This window comes from Anabrus simplex, chromosome 3 (assembly GCF_040414725.1).
Source record: "Anabrus simplex isolate iqAnaSimp1 chromosome 3, ASM4041472v1, whole genome shotgun sequence".
Lineage (NCBI taxonomy): Eukaryota > Metazoa > Arthropoda > Insecta > Orthoptera > Tettigoniidae > Anabrus > Anabrus simplex.
In genome coordinates, this window is record NC_090267.1 from 345,289,859 (window position 1) to 345,314,387 (window position 24,529).

General features: G+C 37.7%; 2 protein-coding genes across 4 annotated transcripts in view; one reads left to right on the forward strand and one right to left on the reverse strand.

The window, feature by feature from the left end:
• LOC136866360 (retinol dehydrogenase 14) overlaps positions 1 to 24,529 on the reverse strand; it is a 78,780-nt gene that overhangs the window by 31,751 nt on the left and 22,500 nt on the right. The window contains exons 2-6 of one of the 2 annotated variants that reach the window (XM_067143234.1): positions 23,796 to 23,988; positions 23,279 to 23,371; positions 17,158 to 17,397; positions 2,503 to 2,685; positions 1,323 to 1,432 (exon numbers count right to left, since the gene is read on the reverse strand). In XM_067143234.1, coding sequence (XP_066999335.1) covers positions 1,323 to 1,432; positions 2,503 to 2,685; positions 17,158 to 17,397; positions 23,279 to 23,371; positions 23,796 to 23,973 — 804 coding nt within the window. In that variant the 5' untranslated portion in view covers positions 23,974 to 23,988. The remainder of the gene's footprint in view (positions 1 to 1,322; positions 1,433 to 2,502; positions 2,686 to 17,157; positions 17,398 to 23,278; positions 23,372 to 23,795; positions 23,989 to 24,529) is intronic. The other variant, XM_067143235.1, reaches the window with a different exon arrangement.
• Positions 1 to 24,529, forward strand: part of LOC136866359 (uncharacterized) — a 238,770-nt gene that overhangs the window by 23,217 nt on the left and 191,024 nt on the right. The gene's annotated exons all lie outside the window — the stretch shown is intronic.

The window sequence follows — 24,529 nt, forward strand, 5'->3', positions numbered from 1 at the left end:
CTGTCTTTCCATAAATTATCAGAGATATAAAATAAAATTAAAATCCCCACAAGATCACTGGATAAGCATGATGGTGGCTCCGTAAAGTAAAAGTAAACTTGTGTCCTCATCGCGAGGTGGTGCAACTCCTTTCAGGTACATCCCCAATGGAGGTGAGTTGCATGAACCATTTCAACCACATACCAGCCCTCCTTCCATTTTTAAATCTCTGGCGGTACCGGGAATCAAATCTGGGCCCCCGAGGATGGCAGCTAATAGCACTAACCGTTACGCTACGGAGGCTGACGGTGGTTATGTAGTGATGTGGGATGCATTTGTGTGGCATGGTCTGGCCCCACCTGAACTGTTTGATGACCACTTGGATCCCTTCATGAACTTCATGTACCCCTACAATAATGGTATATGCCAGCTGGATAGTGCACTGTGACAAGTCATTCAGAATTTGTTTGAGAAGCATTCTGGAGAGTTTCAAAAACTACCGTAGCCACCTTGTTCATCCAATATGATTCTGACTGAGCATTTATGGGACGTGATGGAGAGGTCCATTTGAACCCAAGATCCAACATCTACAAATAGCCGAGAGCTGTCTGTAACTATCCATATGTAATAATAATAATAATAATAATAATAATAATAATAATAATAATAATAATAATAATAATAATAATGATGATGATGATGATGATGATAATAATAATAATATTGGCTTTATGCCCCACTAGCTACTTTTACAGTTTTTGGAATTGCTGAGGTGCCAGAATTTAGTCCTGCAGGAGTTCTTTTAAGTGCCTGCACATCTATCGACACGAGGCTGACGTATTTGAGCACCTTCAAATACCACCGGACTGAGCCAGGATTTAACCTGCCAAGTTGGGGTCAGAATGCCAGCACCTCAACTGTCTGAGCCACTCAGCCCGGCACTATCCATATGGGACTGGTCAACGTTTCTTCCATAGGTGTTTCATCCACTTGTGGAATCTATGCCACAATGAACTGCTACACTTTGCCAGTCTAGAGAAGAGCCTACACGATACTAAACATATCCCATAACTTTTGGTGTGTATAAGTATAGGAAACAAATGGAGAGCAATGACTTACCATGTAAGCAAACATTGATAAGAGTACACATAAAAGAAGGGTCCAAAACATTTGGCTGCAGCCTTCATCAATAGAGGATAGAATAAGAATCATGTCTTGTCTGATCACAAACTAATTTGGATTTTTGTTTTAGATTTGAAATCTCACAAACTTACTTTCTTTGTATAATTAGTATAAACCATTGATACTATATACTATGGACACAAGCAGCTGCTGGTACTCACCTTGAAAAATCCCTTGACGATCAACTTGAGAGGTAGGTTTAGTGGGAAAGGCACATTCCTCCAGATTCCAGAATCAATCATACCAGGGTGCAAGCAGTTTGCAGTCACACCTGTAATAAATTTAGGGAGCTGTATTTAGGTAAGCAATAGATTTGGCTTCTATTGCAAGTACTAAACAAGCTTTATGAATGCAAGTGGAGGATTCTCTCTATCTATCCAATATTTCATCTCTCTGTAAACTATTCTAGCAGTAGAAAAAATTCAAAAGTATCGTATCTTCTTGGTTACTGTTTACTGGATTTTATATCATACAACAACAACACCAACAACAACAACGACAACAACAGTGCCTTGTTGACAACTGGGGCACATCGGTTCTTGGAACCTGTGTCACACCTAAACACTATCACCAGTTTGAAACAACTGGAACTGTGACTTATCAAACCATGCCACATTTCGCCATTCCTCCAGGGTCCAATAAGCAACATCAGGCACCCAGATGAGATGCTGTATCCAGAGTTGTGGTGTTAAAAAAGACACTCTAGTGGGTCTTCTGCTCCCATATCCAATGGATGCTAAAGAGCACTACACTGACCTTCTGGCTGCGTCTGGAACCTTCTGCACTTAGTGTGGTTGCAACCAGAGCCAATGTGCCTTGTCTGTTACCATGGACAATTCTACCCAGACCCTGCTGATCATGAATATTAAGCACCTGTGGTTGGTCGCTGTGCTGTCCACTGTGAGTGATACACATGACACTGTCGATCGAGGAATCTTAAATGTCCGCTCAACTTTGGCAGTTCAATGTCCCATCCGTCTGGTCTCCACTGTTATGTCCCATTTGAAAGCCAGTATTTTACATCATCTTGCCATGTCTACCACAAACAGTGTTCACACTCACACTGGAGATGTCATATAACAACTGATACAGGTCTGAGCACTTACAACACATCATGGTATGGTGGTGCCACTGACTATAACCTTTACACGCTGCTATCACATGACTTTTGGCATGACAGTGTATATTTCCTGTTAGCTTTCTTACCTGAGCATACCTAGAGAAAGAAAGTTATATTACTTTAGGTGACATTTCTAGCCATTACCATTGTGTATTTATCATACAGAAACCATGGGTTACTCTAAAAAAGTATTATGATTTGCATACTTCACTTGAACTTACCTGTACCCTCCAGGCGCCTTGCCAGTTCGAGAGTAAAGAATATGTTGGCAAGTTTGGAAACATAGTAGAGATATGCTGGAAAGCCTTGAACTGGGTTGATATTGTCAAGGTTGAGACGTGCTAGGCGATATAACTCAGAAGCCACGACCACTATTCGGCTAGGTGCAGATCGCTTCAACAAGTCTTAAAAATAAAAATAAAATGTATAAAATAATGTTCATGGCATGAAATGAATATGTAAGTTGCAATGAAGTAATAAATATTATAGCTATGCCCTTTTCTCTGTTTATTATTACAGCTGTTCACATTGCTACTTTAGTATTTTATTGTTGTATGTTTAGTCATCAGCCCGAAGGCTGGTTGGAGCCTCAACAGTTCCACCAGGAGCTGTCATAGATGGCCTAGGCATCACTGAAGAGGCGTACTAGGGAAATGAGGAGTGAGGTATTTTATTGGGTAACAGTATAACAGGGACTTAATGACTTACCTAGGCAAGGACACAGAAAAGCACTCATGCCTAACACATAAAAAGAAATACACATGTATAGAAACATAAGAACATCAAATGGAACACTTAAAAGAATAAACACGACAGGTCAGTGCGGAAAGAGGGAGAAACAGAAAGAAAACATGTAAGACAATGATAATCTTCATTGCTGTCTTCATGTCAGTTGGCTCTCTCCTCCTCATCATCATCCCAGTTCTTGTACATACTACATGTTTTCTTAGTCCCCAAACACCTCCTGGTGAAGGAAGGAAGGAAGGGAGAAACAAGCTCATTGGGGACCAGAGAAGAACTGGGATTGCTGAAGAGAAAGCCTATCTGTTTCAAGATTGCAGTATATTATGACATGGAGATTGCCCTAGTCCTATCATTATTTTCATGTTTATTTTTTCTCCTCTTTCTGTTGCTCCTGCTTCCCAGGCTGATTGGTTAATGTGTTTATCCTGTTATGTATTCCCATCTTTTGATACATGACTTGATTTGTTACCTGTTGCTTCCTCTATTATTTCTACTACATGATCTGCATTTATCACATTCTTAATGAGGTAAATTGCTCTTTCTTCTATAATTTCTTTCCCAGTTTGACTATGTTATGTGTATTCACTTTTCTTTTAACACATACAATATCTATGATAGGAGGAAGTGCTTCCAGAATACATGACTTCATACCTCTTGGGGCTCGAAGCCACTATCTCCCGAAACTGGATACTGGCCACACTTAAGTGACTGCAGCTATCGAGCTCGGTCCATTATAATTTATTTATTTTTGCTAGGGGCTTTACGTCGCACCGACACAGATAGGTCTTATGGCGACAATGGGACAGGGAAGGGCTGGGAGTGGGAAGGAAGCGGCCGTGGCCTTAATTAAGGTACAGCCCCAGCATTTGCCTGGTGTGAAAATGGGAAACCACAGAAAACCATCTTCAGGGCTGCCGACAGTGGGGTTCGAACCTACTATCTCCCGAATACTGGATATTGACCACATTTAAGCGACTGCAGCTATCGAGCTCAGTACAGATAGGTCTTATGGCGACGATGGGATAGGAAAGGCCTAGGAGTTGGAAGGAAGCGGCCGTGGCCTTAATTAAGGTACAGCCTGGTGTGAAAAATGGGAAACCATGGAAAACCATCTTCAGGGCTGCCGATAGTGGGATTCGAACCTACTATCTCCCGGATGCAAGCTCACAGCCGCGCGCCTCTACGCACACGGCCAACTCTCCCGGTCCATTATAATTTTTACCTGGCTTTGTTGGTGGAGGAACATCAGTTAACATTGCTTCATTGTACTCTCCTTCTATTGATGTATTCACAAAGATGCACACAAAATGCTGTCAGTTGCATACACTAGTTTATTTACAAATTATTACATAAATTCTATTTACATCCTCTACACACATGTATTAATGAACTGCCATCATGAAACAAATTTCTACTATAAAAGAATAAGAAGAGACTGCAGCAAATGCATGTCAACTACCAACCCAACAAAACCAATTCACATACTTGACTTCAACCACATGGCTAATGCGACTTCCACACAAGTCTCATCAAAACAACTCTCTTCTCACTCACAAGACTGCCTCTTTATATATGTTGCCTGGCCAGGCTTCTAGAAGGATATACATAACATGTTTTTCTCGTAAATTCGAGATCTCCAATAGCCTAGCTACAATGTAAAGAAGTTTCTACAGCTATCTAGTGCCAAACATATGTTATTCTGGATATTACAGTGTGTTGCACAATGTTACATTGGGTTATACATCATATATACAGGTAATAATAAATTATATACTATTAGTTATGTGTTCTTACATTAAATAAACTTATAATATATATATATATATATATACAGCACATGTTTCATGACATAACCTCACAAATAATACGACCATCTGTACATAAGTATGTAAATAATAATATTAATAAATGGATGTAAACACTTCATAGCCATACCTCACAAATAATAATAATAATAATAATAATAATAATAATAATAATAATAATAATAATAATAATAATAATATGATAATAATGATAATAATAATAATAATAATGATAATAATAATAATAATAATAATAATAATAAAAACAGTACGTCCGGGAGGAGGTGTGAAATGGACTCAGGAGCGAAAAGACATTCACAGTGCAAGAATGAAGGAGTACTGGTCAAAGAAGAAAGCTGCTAGAGATAAGAACCACGTGGTCCATAGCAGACTCAAACGGAACTAAAAAATAATAATAATAATAATAATAATAATAATAATAATAATAATAATAATAATAATAATAATAATAATAATAATAATAATAATAATAATAATCAATATTTGCATGGGTTAAAGAAAATTGTTTCCGAGTTATATTAATCTATTACACTTGCATCAGTATGTACCACCCTCTGTCACACTTGTGGAAGATGTCGTACACCATTGTGACCACCCTATGGCATGGGTGATGGCTTCTCTTGAACCGTAATACTTCCCACAAAGGGGTTCTTTCATTTTTGCAAAGTGTGTATAATCATACGGATTCATAACAACATGTTGATATTGTATGACGCCTTCTACAAATGTGATAGGAAGTGGTAGATGTGGGGAGAGAATATAGTGAAGCAATCAATATAAGTGCTGTTTCCTCTACCAATAAATCGAGGTACAAATTATAGCGGTGTTGCATACTATACTCTGCCTCGAAGAGCATAACAACCCAAGTTATGTGCACATAGTGCTACTCACTATCTCACTCTGGACTGTACTACACAACATTTAAACTAAACTTTACAAGATTCCTTTGAGAAAAGAAAAGCCTAATAAAAATATATTATTTAACACAAAATTCTAAGTAGTTTCATGGAGACTCCAATAATGTACTCACACATAAACTGAACAGTCACGGCTGAGCCACTCATGAGAAAATGTTGTGGTATAGTTACATGAGGGCTGTTCTTTGTTTTTCAGCATCCCCATCTTCTGCAGTTTCTGAGTTATTGTAAAAATTGTCTCCATATGCATGAATTTATTTAAATAAATATAACAATTGTTATTAACTCAAAAACCAAAATGATTATTCGCACACATTATTTGCACTCATTGACAACTACATTTATATGAAACTAATTTGTACATTTTCTGACTTGAGGGGTATGTATTTCAGTAGCAACCAACCCTCTGCCCCTCTTTCTCAATCTCTCTTTCTCATTTCAAACTGTCTCAAACTCTCGGGGATGCAGGATATGGTACTTTAATTATCATTTATGAACAATGTCATCACATAACATGAATAATGTAGATTTCTAGCACAATTTCATAACAAAACATTTCATTTAGTCAATTTTGTCTTATTACAGTACCAAATTTTATATTATTTTGCAATGTAAAAATTGAGGTCTAAACACATACCCAGTTGAATTAAAGAAATAAAAATAAGCCACACCCACACATGAAAGAGAGAGATCACAAAAATGAGGGGCAGTATGACAATGGTAGGCAAAGTGAGTTTAATGGACGCAGGGATGTGGCTTGCTTAAGTGAAAATACATGTTTTATCGTCATGTTATACTCTCCAATGCCTTAGAAAGGTTACTTTCACATTCTCTTTTATTTTTTATTTTTTTATTTTTAAGGTTTGTTGTCTGGCCATGTGCAGAACTAAAAATATGTATGAAAGCAAGAGTACTGTTCAATCTGGGGTAAGTTTATCGTAGGATAAACAAGTAATGGCTCAGGGCAGTCACCCTTAATTCACAGAAACTATTTCTACAAATAGTTAAGAACCACCCTTCAAAGCCCAACAGCACAGGGCTTTCTTGACTGAGCAAACAAGTAAAACTCTTGCCTTGAGACATAGGCCTATAGACTCTTGGAATCAGATTATTATATAATAAAGTTACAAAGAAGGTTAGAGGTATTGGTTCCATCAGCCCATTCACCACAGCATAAAAATATCTGCTCAGTAACAGCTTCTATAATACTGAAGAGTACATGAAGAAATGCTGATAATGATCCTCTTATTACCTTGTAAGTAAGTTTACTAATTTCTTCTTTACAGATTTTTGTTCTGTCTCTTGTGAATGAATTTATGATGTTCTAATGTTGAGATATTTGTTTATTAAGGTACTTAGGAATTGTTCATTACTGTACATAGAATACTTCATTCTAGATTCCTGTTAGTATTTAAAAATCACTTGATAATTCCTATACTGTCTGCATATTTTCAGATATGTAATTATTGTACAGTCTGTGGAAGCTAAACAAATAAATGAATGAACGCATGAGTAAATAAATTTTCACCTCTAAAGATATTATGTATTAGTATTCTATGATATGACTTCTCCTATTATGTGTTGCTGACACATTCAAAACTTCCTGTTGGTTGAAATTCAGTTAGGGTTGTTCAGTTGAAACACAGAATGGTTACTACAAACTTATGTATTGGATTAATTTATTTATTGTATGGCTTTTAGTACCGGGAGTGTCTGAGGACATGTTCGGCTCACCCGGTTCAGGTGATGCCCAAAGGCGACCTGCGTGCCTGGATGTGGGATGATGGTGATAATTAGGTAGGAAAATAGTGAAACCCGGTGTTGGCACGTAGCCTACGCCTGTCGAATAACACCTAACACCAACGGATGAATCACCATCAACAGTGTCGTATGCCCTAGCTCCATATGAGCACTGCAGAGAGGTTTGGAATTGAATCCAGGCATTTGGCACGCAATCTAGTGATTAGAAATTGTATACCACCACCTCCCTTAGACTTCAACAGGTTAACGATCATGACCACCAGGCGAGCTATGTACTGCATAATGTACACTACATCCAAATGACAGCATAATGGTGATTAGACATCTACATATATCAGAGGTATCAAATATAAATGAGACTTTATTTTTTATTTAAATTCGTTTATTGAAAAACACAAGGCAATTACAACTTATTTTTGCACATAGTTTCCTGCTTTGGAAATGCATTTGTCCCAGTGTATGGGCAGCTTTTTGATACCCTCATCATACAAAGAACAGGGTCGTGTCACCAGCCAGTTGCGCACGAAGTCTTCCATACTCTTGTCATCTTCAAATTGTTGCCCTCCTAGAGCTTCTTTAAGCGGTCCGAGCAAATGGAAATCACAGTGCAATAAGTTTGGGCGTAAGGAAGATAATCAAGTGTAGTCCAGTGCATTTCCTGTAGCTTGGAGACAGTTAAAGCTGCAGTATAGGGCCACGCATTGTCATGGAGAAGGATGACCTGTCGAATCAGTTGGTCTTGTCTTTTGCGGCGATATGCAGCCCTTGCCTTGTTCAACAGCTCACAATAGTAAGCAGCATTGATTGTGCATTGCTCATGCATGTCGATCGTCTTCAATAATGTCTTTAACCGCACGAACGTTTTAGTTTGTAATGCTGGTCCGAGGACGGCAATTGTGTCGCTGATTTTCCACACGTTCTCGTCCTTCCATGAACTGTTTATGCAAGGCAAACACATGTGTCCTTGTCAATGTTTGATCACTGAACTGTGCAGTCAATCTCTGACAAATTTCCACCACTGTAACTCCTTCACGAGCAAGAAATTTTATAATTATGTGTTACTCAGTGGAGGGGTGCACCTGTTGCACCGACACTGTGAGCGTTACTGATGAAACGGCGGGAAATATCTAACAGCACGTTCTCCCCACTCCTAACAGTCCTGCCTAAGCATAGCAAAAGCACAGAGCCAGTCCTACCAATTGTTGATGTTCAGGGACAAAAATCCTGTTTATATTTGATTGACCTTCTTATATACTATATACATATAATAATAGTTTTGTCTGTACATTGCTCAGAATTAAAAAGAATGGTATTAATGTACTGGCCATGTCCATAGTAAGAAGTAAATGAAATTTTTAATTTTCTATTGTATCTGTGTGCAGCACGAGAAAAGGGACTAAACAGATTTTAATGAAAATTGGTATGTAAAGTTGGGGAATAAGGGATTATAATCTATATCTGTATACTGCTGTGGGTTCCGCCATTTTACAGTACGACCGTGAAAGGAGCAACTCAGCATGGACCTGGCTGATATGGCCGAGTTAGTGCCTTGCCATTTGCCACACAGTGAATCATTCTGGGGAGAGAGCTGGGCACACAAGTCCATCCCTTCTGCCCCCCCCACTATGGTCATCACACTGTTACCTCATTCAAGGCCTCCTGGCATTGTGAGAAAGATCTTGATGGGTGCCCAAATAATTCACTTTTGAGAAGACTCTAGAGGCATGTTCTTTCCCAAAGCATCCACAGAGCCGGCCTTGCTATTTAAATACAGGCCAGAATATCTTAAGCGATTCAGCTGGAGTTGAGGGTTCAGTGCGAGTGCAGTCAGTTCAGTCTGAGAGTGAGTGCTGCTGTGGACAGTGACAGTTTGAGTTGAGGAGGCAGTCTGTATGTCAGTCTCTGTGAAAGTTCTGTCCATGGAACTGAGTGTTCGTTCTGTCCACCTGTCATTGAGGTGTTGAATCTCTCGGTCCAGTTACTGTGAAGTGAACCTATCTGGTGCAGCATGGGAGAGTTCGACATGGAATTGGCAAAGGATAATGAACGAAAACTCTTGGGAGTGAATGGAGAGTATGTCATATGGGGATTGTGGGACTATTGTGTGCAGGCTGTGGACTGAGTGGCTGCGATAGTGATGGTAAGAATAACTGTGAATGATTTAGACTGTCAGCGTCAGTTGTGGAAGAGTGAGTGTAATTTGTGCTAGTCTTTAAGCGATAGCAGTAACACCAATTCACCTACCTTTGTAGTATTCTAACCACACGCTGCAACTCAGAAAAGGATGTGGAAAATAGAATATGCTCTGCCCAAGCAGCTTATGACCGCCTCTCCCACTGAGTTTTCTTGAATGAGGATCTCAAAATTTACACCAAACTAATGGTGTACCGAGATGTAGTCATAACAACATTACTATATGGATGTGAAACCTGGACACTTTACCGTCGTGACATAAAGAAACTGGAATGCTTCCATAAACTTAGATCCATCATGAACATCAAATGGGATGACTACATAAGCAATATGGCAGTTCCTGACAAGCCGCATATGAGCAGCATAGACGCCTTCATCATCACTTATTGGTTTAGATGGTTTGGTCACATTTAATGTATGAATGATAGCAGACTGCCTAAACAACTTCTCTACGGTGAGACTTGTCATGGCAAAAGGCCTCAAGGTGTTCCTTTGAAACATTATAAAGGCCAGCTTAAGAAGACTATGAATAGAACCAACATTAAAGCTAACACCTGGACAACAACTGGCACAAAGCCACTGCAGAAGGTGTGTCACTCTTTGGGCAGGCACGTCGCAGGCAAAAAATTGAAATCCATGAAAAGCAGAAACTATGTCAGAACCAAATGCATCCTCCACCCTCCTTTAGATGTGATCTGTGTGATCACATGTTTCATGTAAGGATTTGCTTTATCAGTCATCAGCGACATCTCCACAGAGCCAACAGACTTTAACCTTCCGTCAGGCACACTATTAGGTATAGCGGCAGTGGGCGCAATGAGCCTGACAGGCACACTTTAGAAATCAGAAACAAAAATGATTTACGGCATTTGATGAAGAAAACTTCTATCTTATTTTAATAATTAACCTTTAAACTATACTTATCAGTTATGTTTACATGAATATTATTCTTAGAAAGTTGATTTTTATGTGTAATAAGATATTCTCGATAAATACTGTTTTTCCACTATTCCTTCTTATTTTCATTGGTAAACTCACCAACTTCATTGTGTTTACATATAACCCACAGTGAAAATCAAACAATAGTCATTACAACAATCAGTTTTGGTACAATATTGAAAACACTCATTCATTCTCTACATTTTGGTCGTTACTATAATTAACAATACACGAGTCACAAACGAGATTGTTATCTCACATACAAAGCGCAGATCTATTTTTTTTTTGCACTCATATCTAGTTAGTCTTCTGAGGCCAGTTTCCATCGTACATGTTGCAAATCTTCTTCCTCTGTCGGGCTGAGTGGCTCAGACGGTTGAGGCGCTAGATTTACTGGCACGTAAAAGAACTACAATAGAGTAAATTAATGAATTATTAGGGTCAACCTTTTTAATACAAAATGTAAAGAGTTTAAATTACATAAATGATTAGGGACTAGTTTCGACCTAGTACTAGGTCATCGTCAGCCTAGAGCAAAATTAAAACACAAATACCGAAGAAATTAAACAATGTAAAGACATATAAGGTCTTGTAAAAGTACATACCATGCGAGATATTGTGTAGCACTATGTTAAAAAATAACTCTATGAAAGAGATTCATAAATAGTCCAGTGCTCATTAAAAAGATGTTATAGATAGGAGTCCTTGAGTTGCTGTAGTTTATTTACGATTAAAGTCCAGTGACTTCGGCTCAGTGGTTCTTCAATTGGATACCAGCAGCTTAAAGGAGCCAGCATATTCTAATCTCCTTATCCAGCAACTCAAGGATTCCTATCTATAACATCTTTTTAATGTGCACTGGACTATTTATGAATCTCTTTCATAGAGTTATTTTTTTAACATAGTGCTGCACAATATCTCACATGGTATATACTTTTACGAGACCTTATGTGTCTTTACATTGTTTAATTTCTTCAGTATTCGTGTTTTAATTTTGCTTTAGGCTGACAATGACCTAGTACTAGGTCGAAACTAGTCCCTAATCATTTATGTAATTTAAACTCTTTACATTTTGTATTGAAAAGGTGGACCCTAATAATACATTAATTTACTATATTGTAATCACAGTTCAATATGGATCTATCATTATGAAACTTATTTCATTTAATTAACATAAAAGAACTCCTGCGGGACTAAATTCTGACACCTCGGCGTTTCCGAAAACCATAAAAGTAGTTAGTGGGGCTCAAAGCCAATAACATTATTATTATTCCTTTTATGGAAGGCTGCGTGGGCTGTACCTTAATGAAGGCCACGGCCGCTTCCTTCGCCTTTCCTATCCCATCGTCGACATAAGTCCTATCTGTGTCGGTGCGACATAAAGCAAATAGCAAAAAATAAATTTTACGGAAAGCTCTGAATTTGACTCATCTTGATTTTCCTCCTCCTGATTTGGTTCAAGAGTACTCCTTCTAACACTTTCAGAGGTGGATTATGACTCCGTTTAGTTATCCTTTCCCAAAACATAACTGCTACCTGAAGTATTCATCCTCCTCTTCTGTTCCATTGTCCTCTTGCTCAGTTTAAGAATCACCATCGCGATCCTCTAAATGGTCTTCAGAACTTGAAGCACTGTCACCAATATTCTCATTCAGGTCTTCATCACTGTCTTCCAGATATCTCATTACCTCTACAAGGTCATCAGATTTATTCAGGTCGTACACTTTCATCAAACTTGACATCGTGAAGTATAAATCCTTAAAAAAATAATAAAATAGAAATATACATCATGTTTGGGCACAATGTGCCTGACAAGCACAAGGATGGATAATATTCGAATTTTTGCGAATATTTATGAACAACAGCAATTTTTCGCTATCAAGTAAGTAAACTAAAAGATTCTCATCAAAATAAATTGAGAACACCTACCTCGCGTAATGATGCTTGAGCAGGTGCAATGTACCTGGCAGATCATTTTCGCAACAACAGCACATGTGGAGGGTCAGTGATGAAATGGCCGATATGGGCTTGAAGTTCACATGGAAACAGGAAGCTACTGAAAGGTGGAAGTAACTCCATCCCCGCGAATGATGACTATGAGATAAGAATTAACACGTGTGCCTGTCAGATCGGTTGTGCCCGATGAAAGGTTAAAAAGAATTGCAGGAGAAAAACGTATTCTCAGAAACGAGCAGTGGCTGACGATGATAAGCGATAGTGTGAATGAACAGTGAGAGTGTAATTGTGTATACTTTTAGCTTGGTGTGCCTGTGTAGTTGTGTAAGAATCAATATTAGTTAATAAATCTTAGAAAAGACACTACCAGTTGTGTTCATATCTACCCCACCAACATGTTACAATATCTATATTTATACTGTACATGAAAAAAAAAAAGAGTATTGTCTGCACATTGCTTAGAATTAAAAAAGAATGGTATTTCTATATCAACCATGTCCAAAGTAAGAAGGAAATGCAATTTTTACTTTTCTGTCATGTCTGTATGGATGTATGTACATGCCTCACGAGAAAGCTGAACAGAATAGAATGAAAATCAATATGTTTAGTTGGGGAATAAGGCACTATAATCGAGGCTATATATAACTTTATTCATGCTGGGTGAAATGATAGTTTAGGGGAAGGCTTAAATATCTAAGTTATTAGTGTTTGTATCAATAAATACTACTTAATAAAAGTTATAGAAAATACAGTTTCCCATCTTTTATGTCTTATACAGTTTTATCATACTAGCTATGATAAAAGAGATGTTAATGAATTTAAAATTTTGTTACTGAGTTCATATCAACACCAAGCCATGAGAAAATGGCAGAACAGAATTGAATGAAAATCAGTATGTCAACTACAGTCCAATACAGTCAGGCTATAAATTATTTTATTCATACTGGGTAGAATGGTAGTTTAGATGAACACCCAAATTTAATTCCCAAATATCTACGAGTACATAACAAATAGAGAATACAATTTTCAATAATTTATGTCTTATACAGTTTTACTGTACCATTTATGATAGCAGAGATATTCACAAATTTAGACTTTTGTTGCTTAATCCATATCAACTAACATAGAAACATTGTTCACTCATGTTAACTGCTGATGGTAGTGGTTTTTGCCATGATTGTCTTAAGAGAAGACACATGGGGTCAACAGCCCATATCGACAATGAAAATTGTGAAGAGATAGACATGAAGAGAGGAAAAAGGATCCCTTTACATTGGGTGCCCTGATATCACAGAGTCAGAAGAAAATTAAATGTGAAGGCCTACAATCTTGAAAATCCATAAAATTGATCAACAATAACATTACAATGACTACTCTTTCTTGTGATGAGCTTTGTCTCGTCTGCTGCCATTCATCTCTGATAGATAACATGTCATTCCTCTGGTTCATATATGTTCTAATAATTACTGATAACTACTGGTTCATCATAGTGTAATGTGTTGGTGGAGTAAATAAATGAATAAATGAAACCTGGTAGTGTCCTATTTCTAAGATTTATTAACTAAGCACTACAATTACAGATTTACACACACACACACACACACACACACACACACACACGCACGCACGCACGCACGCACACACACACACACACGAGAGTGCCGAGCTTACAACTTACACAAGTACGCGGTTACACACATTTACACGGTTCGCGCTCTCTCTTAGTTTCTCATGTTCCATCTACAATGACACACACACAGAGTCATTGATTATTCACACTACACTCCCTCAGTCACACTCGTTAGCACTGTCGTGGTCCACAGCCTACACGTCAGTTTCGCAGGTCGGGATAGTATCTGCTGTTCACTCAATCCGTCAAACTCCATTCGCAGTCTGCACACATCAGTACTCAGTGTTCCCTTCGTGCTGCTCCAGAGCATCCAAAGTTCTTATCCAGCAGCCGAATCCAAGAGACTCACACACACGACGTCAGAGAAACAGGAACGAGTCCTCGGCTCCAACAGGCAGATACTCCATCAGGCTGACATCCCCAGCTCAGGCTACCAGCGAACTCAATCTCGCTCTCACTCACTCACCAACTCACTCCCTGCAGGCAGGTCGTTCCTTCTCTTATATACCTGCGCTGGCCCTTCTAGAATAGTCTGGATGCTCGATGGATCCAGGAACCTTGCGAGATGGAAGACTCCAGATTAATCGTCGAGTTATTTCCGTCGTCCCATGCGGTGCGACCACGTATAGAGGAGAGAAGGGCCCGCCCAGCACTTAAGTGTTGCTCGTGATTGGTGCGGTTGAAGTAAGGGGGTGGGCCGAATACGATGACGAGCCAGGCCCATAGCAAGTTGGCATGGCAGACGCTATAACCATTACAATAGTATTCCAGCTATTTGACCACTGCTATGAGGCGCAAATAGGAATGAGGACTGTGCACACTTAATGGAAAATGGCAGAGCAGTGTTCACCACTGTCTGTGACTGGGTCATTCCATCTCTGGAACTGGGCATTGTTAGAATGCCAGCATAGTACTGTTCACAAAAAGTAAGACAGTGTGCTGGTTTTCACTTGATCAAGCATTTCATTTTATAGCATTGCTTTTAACCACAATATTTCAATCTGTTAATACTGTATTCTGACAAGAATACTGTTGTCATTGTAATGACTGCCAATAAAAAGAAAAGTATATGTCTTATATTGTAATCTACTTTAACATATTAAAAGATTAAACTCAGATGGACTGACTGAATTGACTAAGCTAAAAATGTCATATCTGTAAGTTTCAGGCTCCACACTTATGCAATTAATTAATTAGAAGAATTAAGTTAAAACTTCAGAAAATCTAACTGAAATAAGCACTGTATTTACAGTACAATATCTGTGGAGTAGGACTGCAAGAAATTTCACTGGTTTTTACTTGAAGAATAGGTCCACTGATCAGCACATTATTTGTTCTTTGCTGCATAAACTATTGAAGTAAAGATTCTTCAATATCTTTGTGCTCAGATGATTTGCATTGCTTGATTTTTTTAAGATCTTTCTTCGAAAAGAGACATATTTTCTCTCTGTCCTCCAAAATTGTAGAAATCATTCAGTGTGATACACACAATTCCTTTGCAATACTGACGTTTGTATCCCCATTTTATAATCACCATATTATGTGTGACTTTCCTTCTGTATTCACTTTCCTTTTCTTTTACGACATCTTCACAGCGATGTTTGCCTTGACTATTTAACAGACAGATTGATTTGAAATCTACAGTAATAAGCATTACATCGTTGTCAGCAATCCCCAAGTACATAACAAACAAAACTTACATTGTACATTATAGCCACCGAAAATATGATCAAAATCTGTTGTATTAAACGATATGTCATAATAAGCGATGTCGTGCTAAGCGATTTTTTAAATACAGTGTTTATATAGGATTTTACGGGACCGTTAGATTTTGCCGTTATATCCAATGTGTTGTTAAAAGCGTTGTCTATGTTAATGGTTTCGGCTGTATTTATAGGTATATTTTTTCAGATTTCCTCATAACAAACATATTCTATTAGGCATCATTCAAAACTATCCCTTTTTTCTACATTAACAATCAAATTGGCCATCTCAACAGACAACTAATGTGCCTTAATTAAGACCATCACCAATTCCTTCCCAGTCCGAGCCCTTGTCATTGAAACAACTTGGAATACATCTTCATTAAACTGCTCTACCTAGACAATTTATTATCCTTCGTATCAAAATATTCTTATTTTAAATTTATAAATTCACTAAGGTGAAAGTAATAGACTTGTCTAGGACTTGAAATTGAGGCCACATGGTGGCTAGTCAAGTGCACTACCTCTGCAACTAGTCAGGCTAATGGGCCCCATTGATGCTGAAATCTATGACAATACAGGTATCTTCAAGTATTAGTTCAACATAGACACTGGGACCCATTCATGAGATATCAGTTTACTTCAAATCACTAGACTGAAATTTTGCCGCTCCAACCAATGTTTGTAGCAGTTACATTAGCATTAACATGAAAGAGAATATGAACAACTTTGGAAAGTTCAATGTAAGCTATGTATCTTTTGGTAACAAAACTATAATCCGTATGACTTAGACTTTTTATCAAGTTCTGTTATTATCATTTCCCGAGTTGTCTATATAAACAGTCTTTCGAGCTGAAATCCCACAATCACAGACATGACCTGTACACATTTAAAATTCTGCTAAAAAATCCCAGTCTGTAGATTTAATTTAATTATTTTGTTAGCACACTACCAAGATAAATGCTGAAATATACAGAAGTTCATATCAGTTGCATGCTTGAAGTATGAACATTTCACAACACTGATATAGCCTGGTACTTATAAAGACACATAGATACCAAGACAGTAGAATACAAACAATTTGTATCATAACTCATGAGACTTATACTTGCAACATGTATCAACATAAGTATTATCATGTTATAAGTGCCTTGACTAAAAAGTAGTGCTGAGAAGCCAAATTTTGCTAGGACCTGTCATTACTTACCTATAAGCAAGTGGGTGAGCAGAAAGGGGCCAAAATGGTTGGTAGCCATGGTCACCTCAAGCCCATCTGCCGTAGTCTGTCTTCCAAACATGTTGGCCATGCCTGCATTGTGGATCAGAACATCGAGACGAGACTCAGTGGATGTCACCTCAGCTGCAAATCGACGTATGGACTCAAGGGAGCTGAGGTCCAACTGACGCAGGACCACATTCTGGTTCTTTGATGCAGCAACTATCTCATCTGCAAAAGTAAACTCAAGTTACCTTTCTGTATTTATAACATTATGAGAGGAGTTCCTTTCACACATAGAAGAAGAAGAAGACAATCTGAGTAATATGTCTATCAGGCATAGCCAATACTGAGAGCTTGTAGTTTGAGGGCATAGAGAGAATTATCTCTCCAGTCATAACAGGAAAAGGGAACTTGTTTCTAATTGTTTACTGACGTGAAAAGTTTCCGTACAACGAGACTAAAATATTTGTTTGAAGTAAGAAAAGTCAACTAGTTTCACAAAACAGGCAGCTAATATAATGGAAATGGAACTGGAACAAATAAATGTACTAATAATATGAGATAAAAAGATAAAGAGATGAGAGAAACATAACATACATAGACCAGATCACAAGCTATTGTCAGCAGACTGAACAAGAGAAACTGGGGATAAGAACAAAAAAAGAAAACCTCAAATCTTCATACACACGGGTTATTTATATCAGCATATTTGTTTATTTCACACTTACCATTGAACTATTTGATTGCTTTTCTCCTTCTGTGTTCCTGTCTTTAACAATCTGCATCATTCTTTCTTTCTCACTCACTCTCTTGTTTATCTGGCTTTTCTCTCATCTTTCACATCCCATATCAAAAGGGAAGAATTGTTAAGAATAGCCTCTTCAATGAGTACAAATACCGGTACTCATCTTTCTGAAAAAGTTGAATAGCAGAAACAAGCTTGCTGTGGGCAGAGAAGAAATAGATTGGAAAAATTGGGTTCGATAAGCAGAGAGCTTATCTGTGAAGATGTGGGATTTGACTTGTAAGGGCACATGTAAGCGGAAATCCCTCTCCCCATGTGCCCCCCTCCCTTTCTTCTATCTTTGTTGCATTTGTAGACACTTTACCCCATTCGATTGGGATAGGCCCGTCGTATCCCATTCTACCTCGGTTATGTCCTTACACGAATGCATGAATGAATGAATTAATTAAATAATTATTCCCTGTGTAATTTGTGCTTCCTTACACGGGCGGATCACCATTCCACATGCAAGGGCAACGCCTTACAATGTTTTCTACATGAATGAATGGATGAATTAATTAATTAATCAAATGATCCCCTAACTGCCTAAGTTTATAAAAATATTTGGCAATAAATTCTAAAAGACTATTTTACCTTAACCCCAGCAAAACTTATCTAATTCTAATCCCAATAAATTACAAGCACCTATAATGATAACAGAGTAATGTTCTATGATGCTGCAGGGTATAAATAATCCTTTGACTAGGGTGACTAGACGTCTCTTTGTATCCGGACATGTCCTCCTTTTTAGACTATAGTCTGGGGTCAGGGTGGATTGTTTAAAATACCCGAAATGTCCTCCTTTCTTAGTTAATCTGCTTATTTTGGCGTAATCTCTTTTGCTACTTCATTTTTACAATTATTCTTCATTACTTGACAGCATCATCTATATCGTATCAATATAGAAATGTGATTATGGATATACAGTACATATGATTATGCAGTGCATGTCTTCTATTGTGATACCAGACGCTAAATACCAGTCTGTATATTGCATGCTTTTCTCTCAGCAAATTAATGTGTGACAGCTGATAACGTGACAAGCGACAGGGTTTGAAGGAAGCCTGTTTTAAATGAATGGTGCTGAAAGTAATATTTATTGTTGTGATGCTGAAAAATGTATTCTGTATTTAGCTTTCAAATTCATGATGTGAAATCTTTTGATCAGTTCTGAAATTTCAAACAATTACTGAATGAAAGTAGTAGTGACCATGAATATAACAAGTTACCTTGTTGTCAGAGTTATTAAAACTTGCTTCCCCCCACTTTGTGGAGAAAACATTACGTTTGTATTCCATTTTATCCAGATGAAAGTAGGAATTATATGAATTATTAAAACAATTTGTACAAGGCTTCTTATCATATCAGCTAGTTATTTCCTTTATTTTGTTTAATTATTAACAAAATTATTAGTGGAAATATGTACAAGATGTCATTCATCGCGGCTAACTGATTTGTATAGCGCCACAGCAAGTAGTGGACACTTTGCAGATACTGTGAGGAAGGGTAGCAGAGGTAATGCCAAGGTAATGGACACTTGAAGTATGATTCACGTGCCTGCCGCGCGCATTTGTCTGTCTGGCGATCTCTTCAATGTCTGTTAGTTTCTTAGTGTGAAGTCACGTACTAACAGATTTTTAATTGTATAATCACACCGTACTTCTATTTAATTGTAATACATTTGTAATATTGTTCCTTTGGTGAAAGTTTTATCATCCGTTCTCAGCTGAGACATCTGGTTATGTCACATTGGGAGATGGAGTGGGAGACCATTCCTCTTACAAATAAGCTAAGAGCGATAAAAGGTACAAAGAAGGTATGGAGGACTTCCCTTCAGGCTTTTCGGAGGGAAGCAGTGGTATTATGTCATCTTTGGATTGGCCATGGTATCCTGATGCACTCCCATCTATTGAAAGTAGAACCCCCTCCGCTGTGTACTTGCGGCAATCATCTTACCGTGGTACACATCCTTACGGAGTGCATGGACCTGGTCGGTCTATGCCGTAGCCTAAAACTCCCGAGTACCATCTCCCTCATCCTGCGCGATGACGAGCAGTCAGCAGGCCTCGTCATCTATTTTATGAGGGATAATGGTCTTTTTTATCGTGTGTAATAATGTCCTTTGTCTTAGTGTATTTGTGTTAACTGTGCTTTTATCCCTTTGACTCTATTTTAGTTCGTGTTTGCATATTTTAATGTGTTATTTTAACTTCTTTTTTTTTTTTTTTTTTGCCAGTTGCTTTATGTCGCACCGACACAGATAGGTCTTATGGCGACGATGCGACAGGGAAGGGCTGGGAGCGGGAGGAAGCGGCCGTGACCTTAATTAAGGTACAGCCCCAGCATTTGCCTGGTGTGAAAATGGGAAACCACGGAAAACCATTTTCAGGGCTGCCGACAGTGGGGTTCGAACCTACTATCTCCCGAATACTGGATACTGGCCGCACTTAAGCGACTGCAGCTATCGAGCTCGGTATTTTAACTTCTGACATGAATTATATATATATGTATATCTGTACTTCCAGGCAATCCCTTATTCCATTATCACCTCTATTTTCTATACTTTTATTAGAAAATAAGACATTGCGAATTAGATCCACTGATTGTTTTAATCTCATAATCCTTTTTCATCACCATTTATTTTAAACTCTAGTCAGTCGATACATTTTAATAATATTTTAATTTTCATCTCATGTCGTCCATTAGGGGCTGATGACCTTAGATGTTAGGCCCCTTTAAACAACAAGCATCATCATCATCATCATTATCAAAGTTTTATCGTAGAGAATAGAATCAAAATCTCAAAAAATGATTACCGACTTAAGTTGGGAGACTGTCAACCTTTGCCTGTCTGTTGAAATTAGCTCAGAGAGCATAAAAAAACTTGCCATTTTGTAGCTCTTTTTCAGTTTTGATATATATATATCCCCATCCCGCACCTTTTAATTCCCAATCACCGCTACTGTATACCAGGGCACAATGCAAATTAAGAAAAAGTATTTTCATTGATCTCGGCACAATGGAGTGATAATAGGAACTATTTCAAAGTAGAATCTGCAAAAATTCTCTGAATGGTTCAATAGAATCTAAAGGAATTTACATGTGTATCTTTTTATATGTTAGATAATCCAAAACTCCTAAAGGCAACTGAATCTTCAGGCAAGTCCAGCAAGGCTTGTAAATTAGTTTCATTGTTTAAATTTTGTAAACATTTACTGTATAATATGGAAATGGATAAATTTTGTTTTGGTATGTGAAAGTTAGAATGTATAAGTCTAAATTCAGACTTTTTTGGCATGGTCCTCCTTTTTTTAAATAATGTTGTCCTATTTTAAAAATCTGTTTGCATCTGGTCACCCTACCTCTGATCATAATCATAAACCACCTAAATAAACACTGTAGTAAAATATTCATGCACAGAAGGTTGTTTATTGTGTCTGATAGAATTACTCCCAAACAATCAGACAATTAACCTGAATGTGTTGAAAACACACCAAAGCATTCAACAGAAGAGGCTGAAACTAGCCAATAGGAATAATTATGTCTTAGTGAGATAACATGAAGCCTCTGATGTTTAGGTCACCTGCAGAAAGCCACCATATAGACTGGAAATTGTGCCATTCACCTGCCACTTATTTCAGTCTTGCATGCATGAAGAGGGACTTTATTCATGGAGGAAAATTTGAAATACTTTGATGAAAATATATTTCCTTAAACACATAATATCTGTACTTTCTGGACAGCTCATTATATTCTTCCACTGCTTTACACTGTTAAGTGACATGTATTACTTAACACTATGGATATCAATCAGATCTAATTCAGAGGAGATAAAGAGTGTAGTGTGAAGAAATGTTAGAATTGTAATACATGTGTAATATTGCTCCTTTGGTGAAAGTTTTATCGTAGAGAATAGAATCAAAATCTCAAAAAATGATTACTGACTGAAGTTGGGAGACTGCCAACCTTTACCTCTCTGTCGAAATTCGCTCAGAGAGCATAAAAATACCTACCATTTTGTAGCTTTATTCAGGTTTGATATACCGGTATATGAGCCGCTGAGAGCCAAAGTGGTCTAAGTCAATATTTTCCCATTCTGAGAAATTAAAGGTTTCGCGTTTCATTTCATGTAAATTCAGGCTTTACAAGAATTCATGATTCATTTTATGAAATATGCAGATGATATATTAAAATTATATTTAATAAAGACATTTTAGTTATTTGTTTCTTAAATTGTATGTATGGGAGAAGGGTCATCATGTCTCTTTTGTCAGCCTCGGTGACAGGTCACACAGCGTTGTTGAGAGGGATGATTTGAACACCAGACAAACGAGGACGGCCATGAACACGATGTGAAGGAGTAATGTCCAAAGTTTTGAAAGGGATTCCTTCATCGAGAGATTCCTTGTAGAGAATGAGATGAGGAGAGTCTTTCTGAAAACGAAACCATTGAAGATGAAGCCAACTGAACTTTTCATTTTGCGTGTTCATCTTTCTAAATGATACACTTTTCTCTATGTCTTTTGTTGAGACAAAGTCATTCAGAGCCATTCTATAAATGGCAAAGGGTTGTTTTCTCCTTGCCTTTTGAATGGTATTACACCAATCATCTGGAGTGAAAATTTGAGCAGTTCTTCATTTTCTCTCGATAACTCTGAAATCCCAATCGTTTGGAAGAAAGGAGTGTCGTGATAGCATGAACGTATGGTCAACCACTTGGATTTCATTTCTCAAGTTCTTTGCTATCAAGAATTTCAACATGCAGAGCGAATTTCCCTTATAAAGACTATTTTTAATTTAATAACACCTGAATATTAAAAATCTAAATAAAGAAAACAATACCGATACTTACTACCACAGTTACAAGGACTTTTTGATTTTAGAATGTAAATAACAACGATAATGAACACAGAACAACACAATCATGTGGCCGTGACGCTTGACTTATACCACTATTCCTGTAAATGCAGTCCACTCTGGCATGATGGGAAGAATGCATCTAGCACACACACACACACACACACACACACACACACACACACACACACACACACACACACACACACACACTCTCTCTCTCTCTCGCTCTCTCTCTCTGGGTACTTTTCGTTGTCTGTACATTTTTGCCCCCCCCCCAAACTCTAATTCCCAATCGCTGCTGCTGTACACCACGGCACATTGCAAATGAAGTACTAGTGAAAACAAAATTTGCAAACCAGGTAGACTTCTTTATATTAGAAATTAAGTTTTCAGGTAAGTGATAGCAAACTACATGATAAGGTAGAGAATTTCTTCCACAGTTTGAATACAAAAATCATCACTTGCCCTTTGCTTTGTTTCCAGTCTCCAAATTTCTGCAAGCCAAAATAACTCTTGCTCCTCTCTTAGCCAATTCCAAGGCTGTCTCCTTTCCAATGCCTACAAAGAAAACCAAGTATTAACAGTCCAAAATAACAAGAAAGATTTAGAATTAATAATGAGCATACTGCTAAACACCAACCGTATATCAAACACCCATCAGTGATTGGAATGTCAAGGCATGTTAATAAGAAACAGAATGGTTATGAGAGGAAATAATTACTCCTTAAAAACACTCTTCTCAGAAATAAATTTTTCTCTGGTTTGCTTTTCAAAAATTCTCCAAATATCTCTCTGTAAATATTGTGAAGAAATACACTTTGATTAAAATGAACATTCAATTGTCAAGTCTTCAGCCATCAGGACTCTTGTATAATTCCATAGCAGTTTGTTAAATTCTAATCTTGTTGGCAAAAGCCTCTGCACATATTTTCTTTAGTAGGCCTACCCAGTTGGTATAGTTCAAGAAACAAAATGTACCTACCTGAATTTGCTCCAGTAACTATAACAGTTTTTCCATCCATTCTTGCCTTGCTATGGCACACTCCAATCGTGAGAACAGCATACAACCAAATTGCTAGTATGAGCAAAAGACCCAATAGTACCCCTAAGACTACTAGTTCACACAGAAGGCAGGAGCCACACCCAGGCACATTCAGCATCGCTAAACTGACCTGCTGTGAACATCAAATCAACATATGTAAGGAAATGCATAGAAATATACTGAAATTAATAACTTTACAGGTATAGTTTTAACTATTCCAAATAGGTAATCTAAGATATACATATGATACCACTTTGATAACTGGAAATAAAGATGATTTGGAGAAATATGATAGGTACTTGAAGTTAAGGAGCAAAGAGAAAAAATGGGGCTGTATCTTAACATCAGTAAGACCAAGATACTATCAACAGGATTATCACAAAGAATGAAGATCAATGATGATGTGATCGAAGTGGGGATCAACCATCAGTTGTGACAGTCCAGAAATTCATTGCAGCTTGACTGTTGGTAAGGCAGTATTCAAAAGTTTTGGTAAGATCTTCAGATGCCCTGATGTGTCTATGCGCACTAAGATTAGAATGGTTCAAGCACTATTCTTTCCTACAGCTACATATAGTTGTGAAAGATAGACCAATAATGAAAAGAAAGATGAAAGCACATTGATGCCTTTGAGTTATGGTTCTGGAGGAGACAGTTACAAATTCCTTGACTAC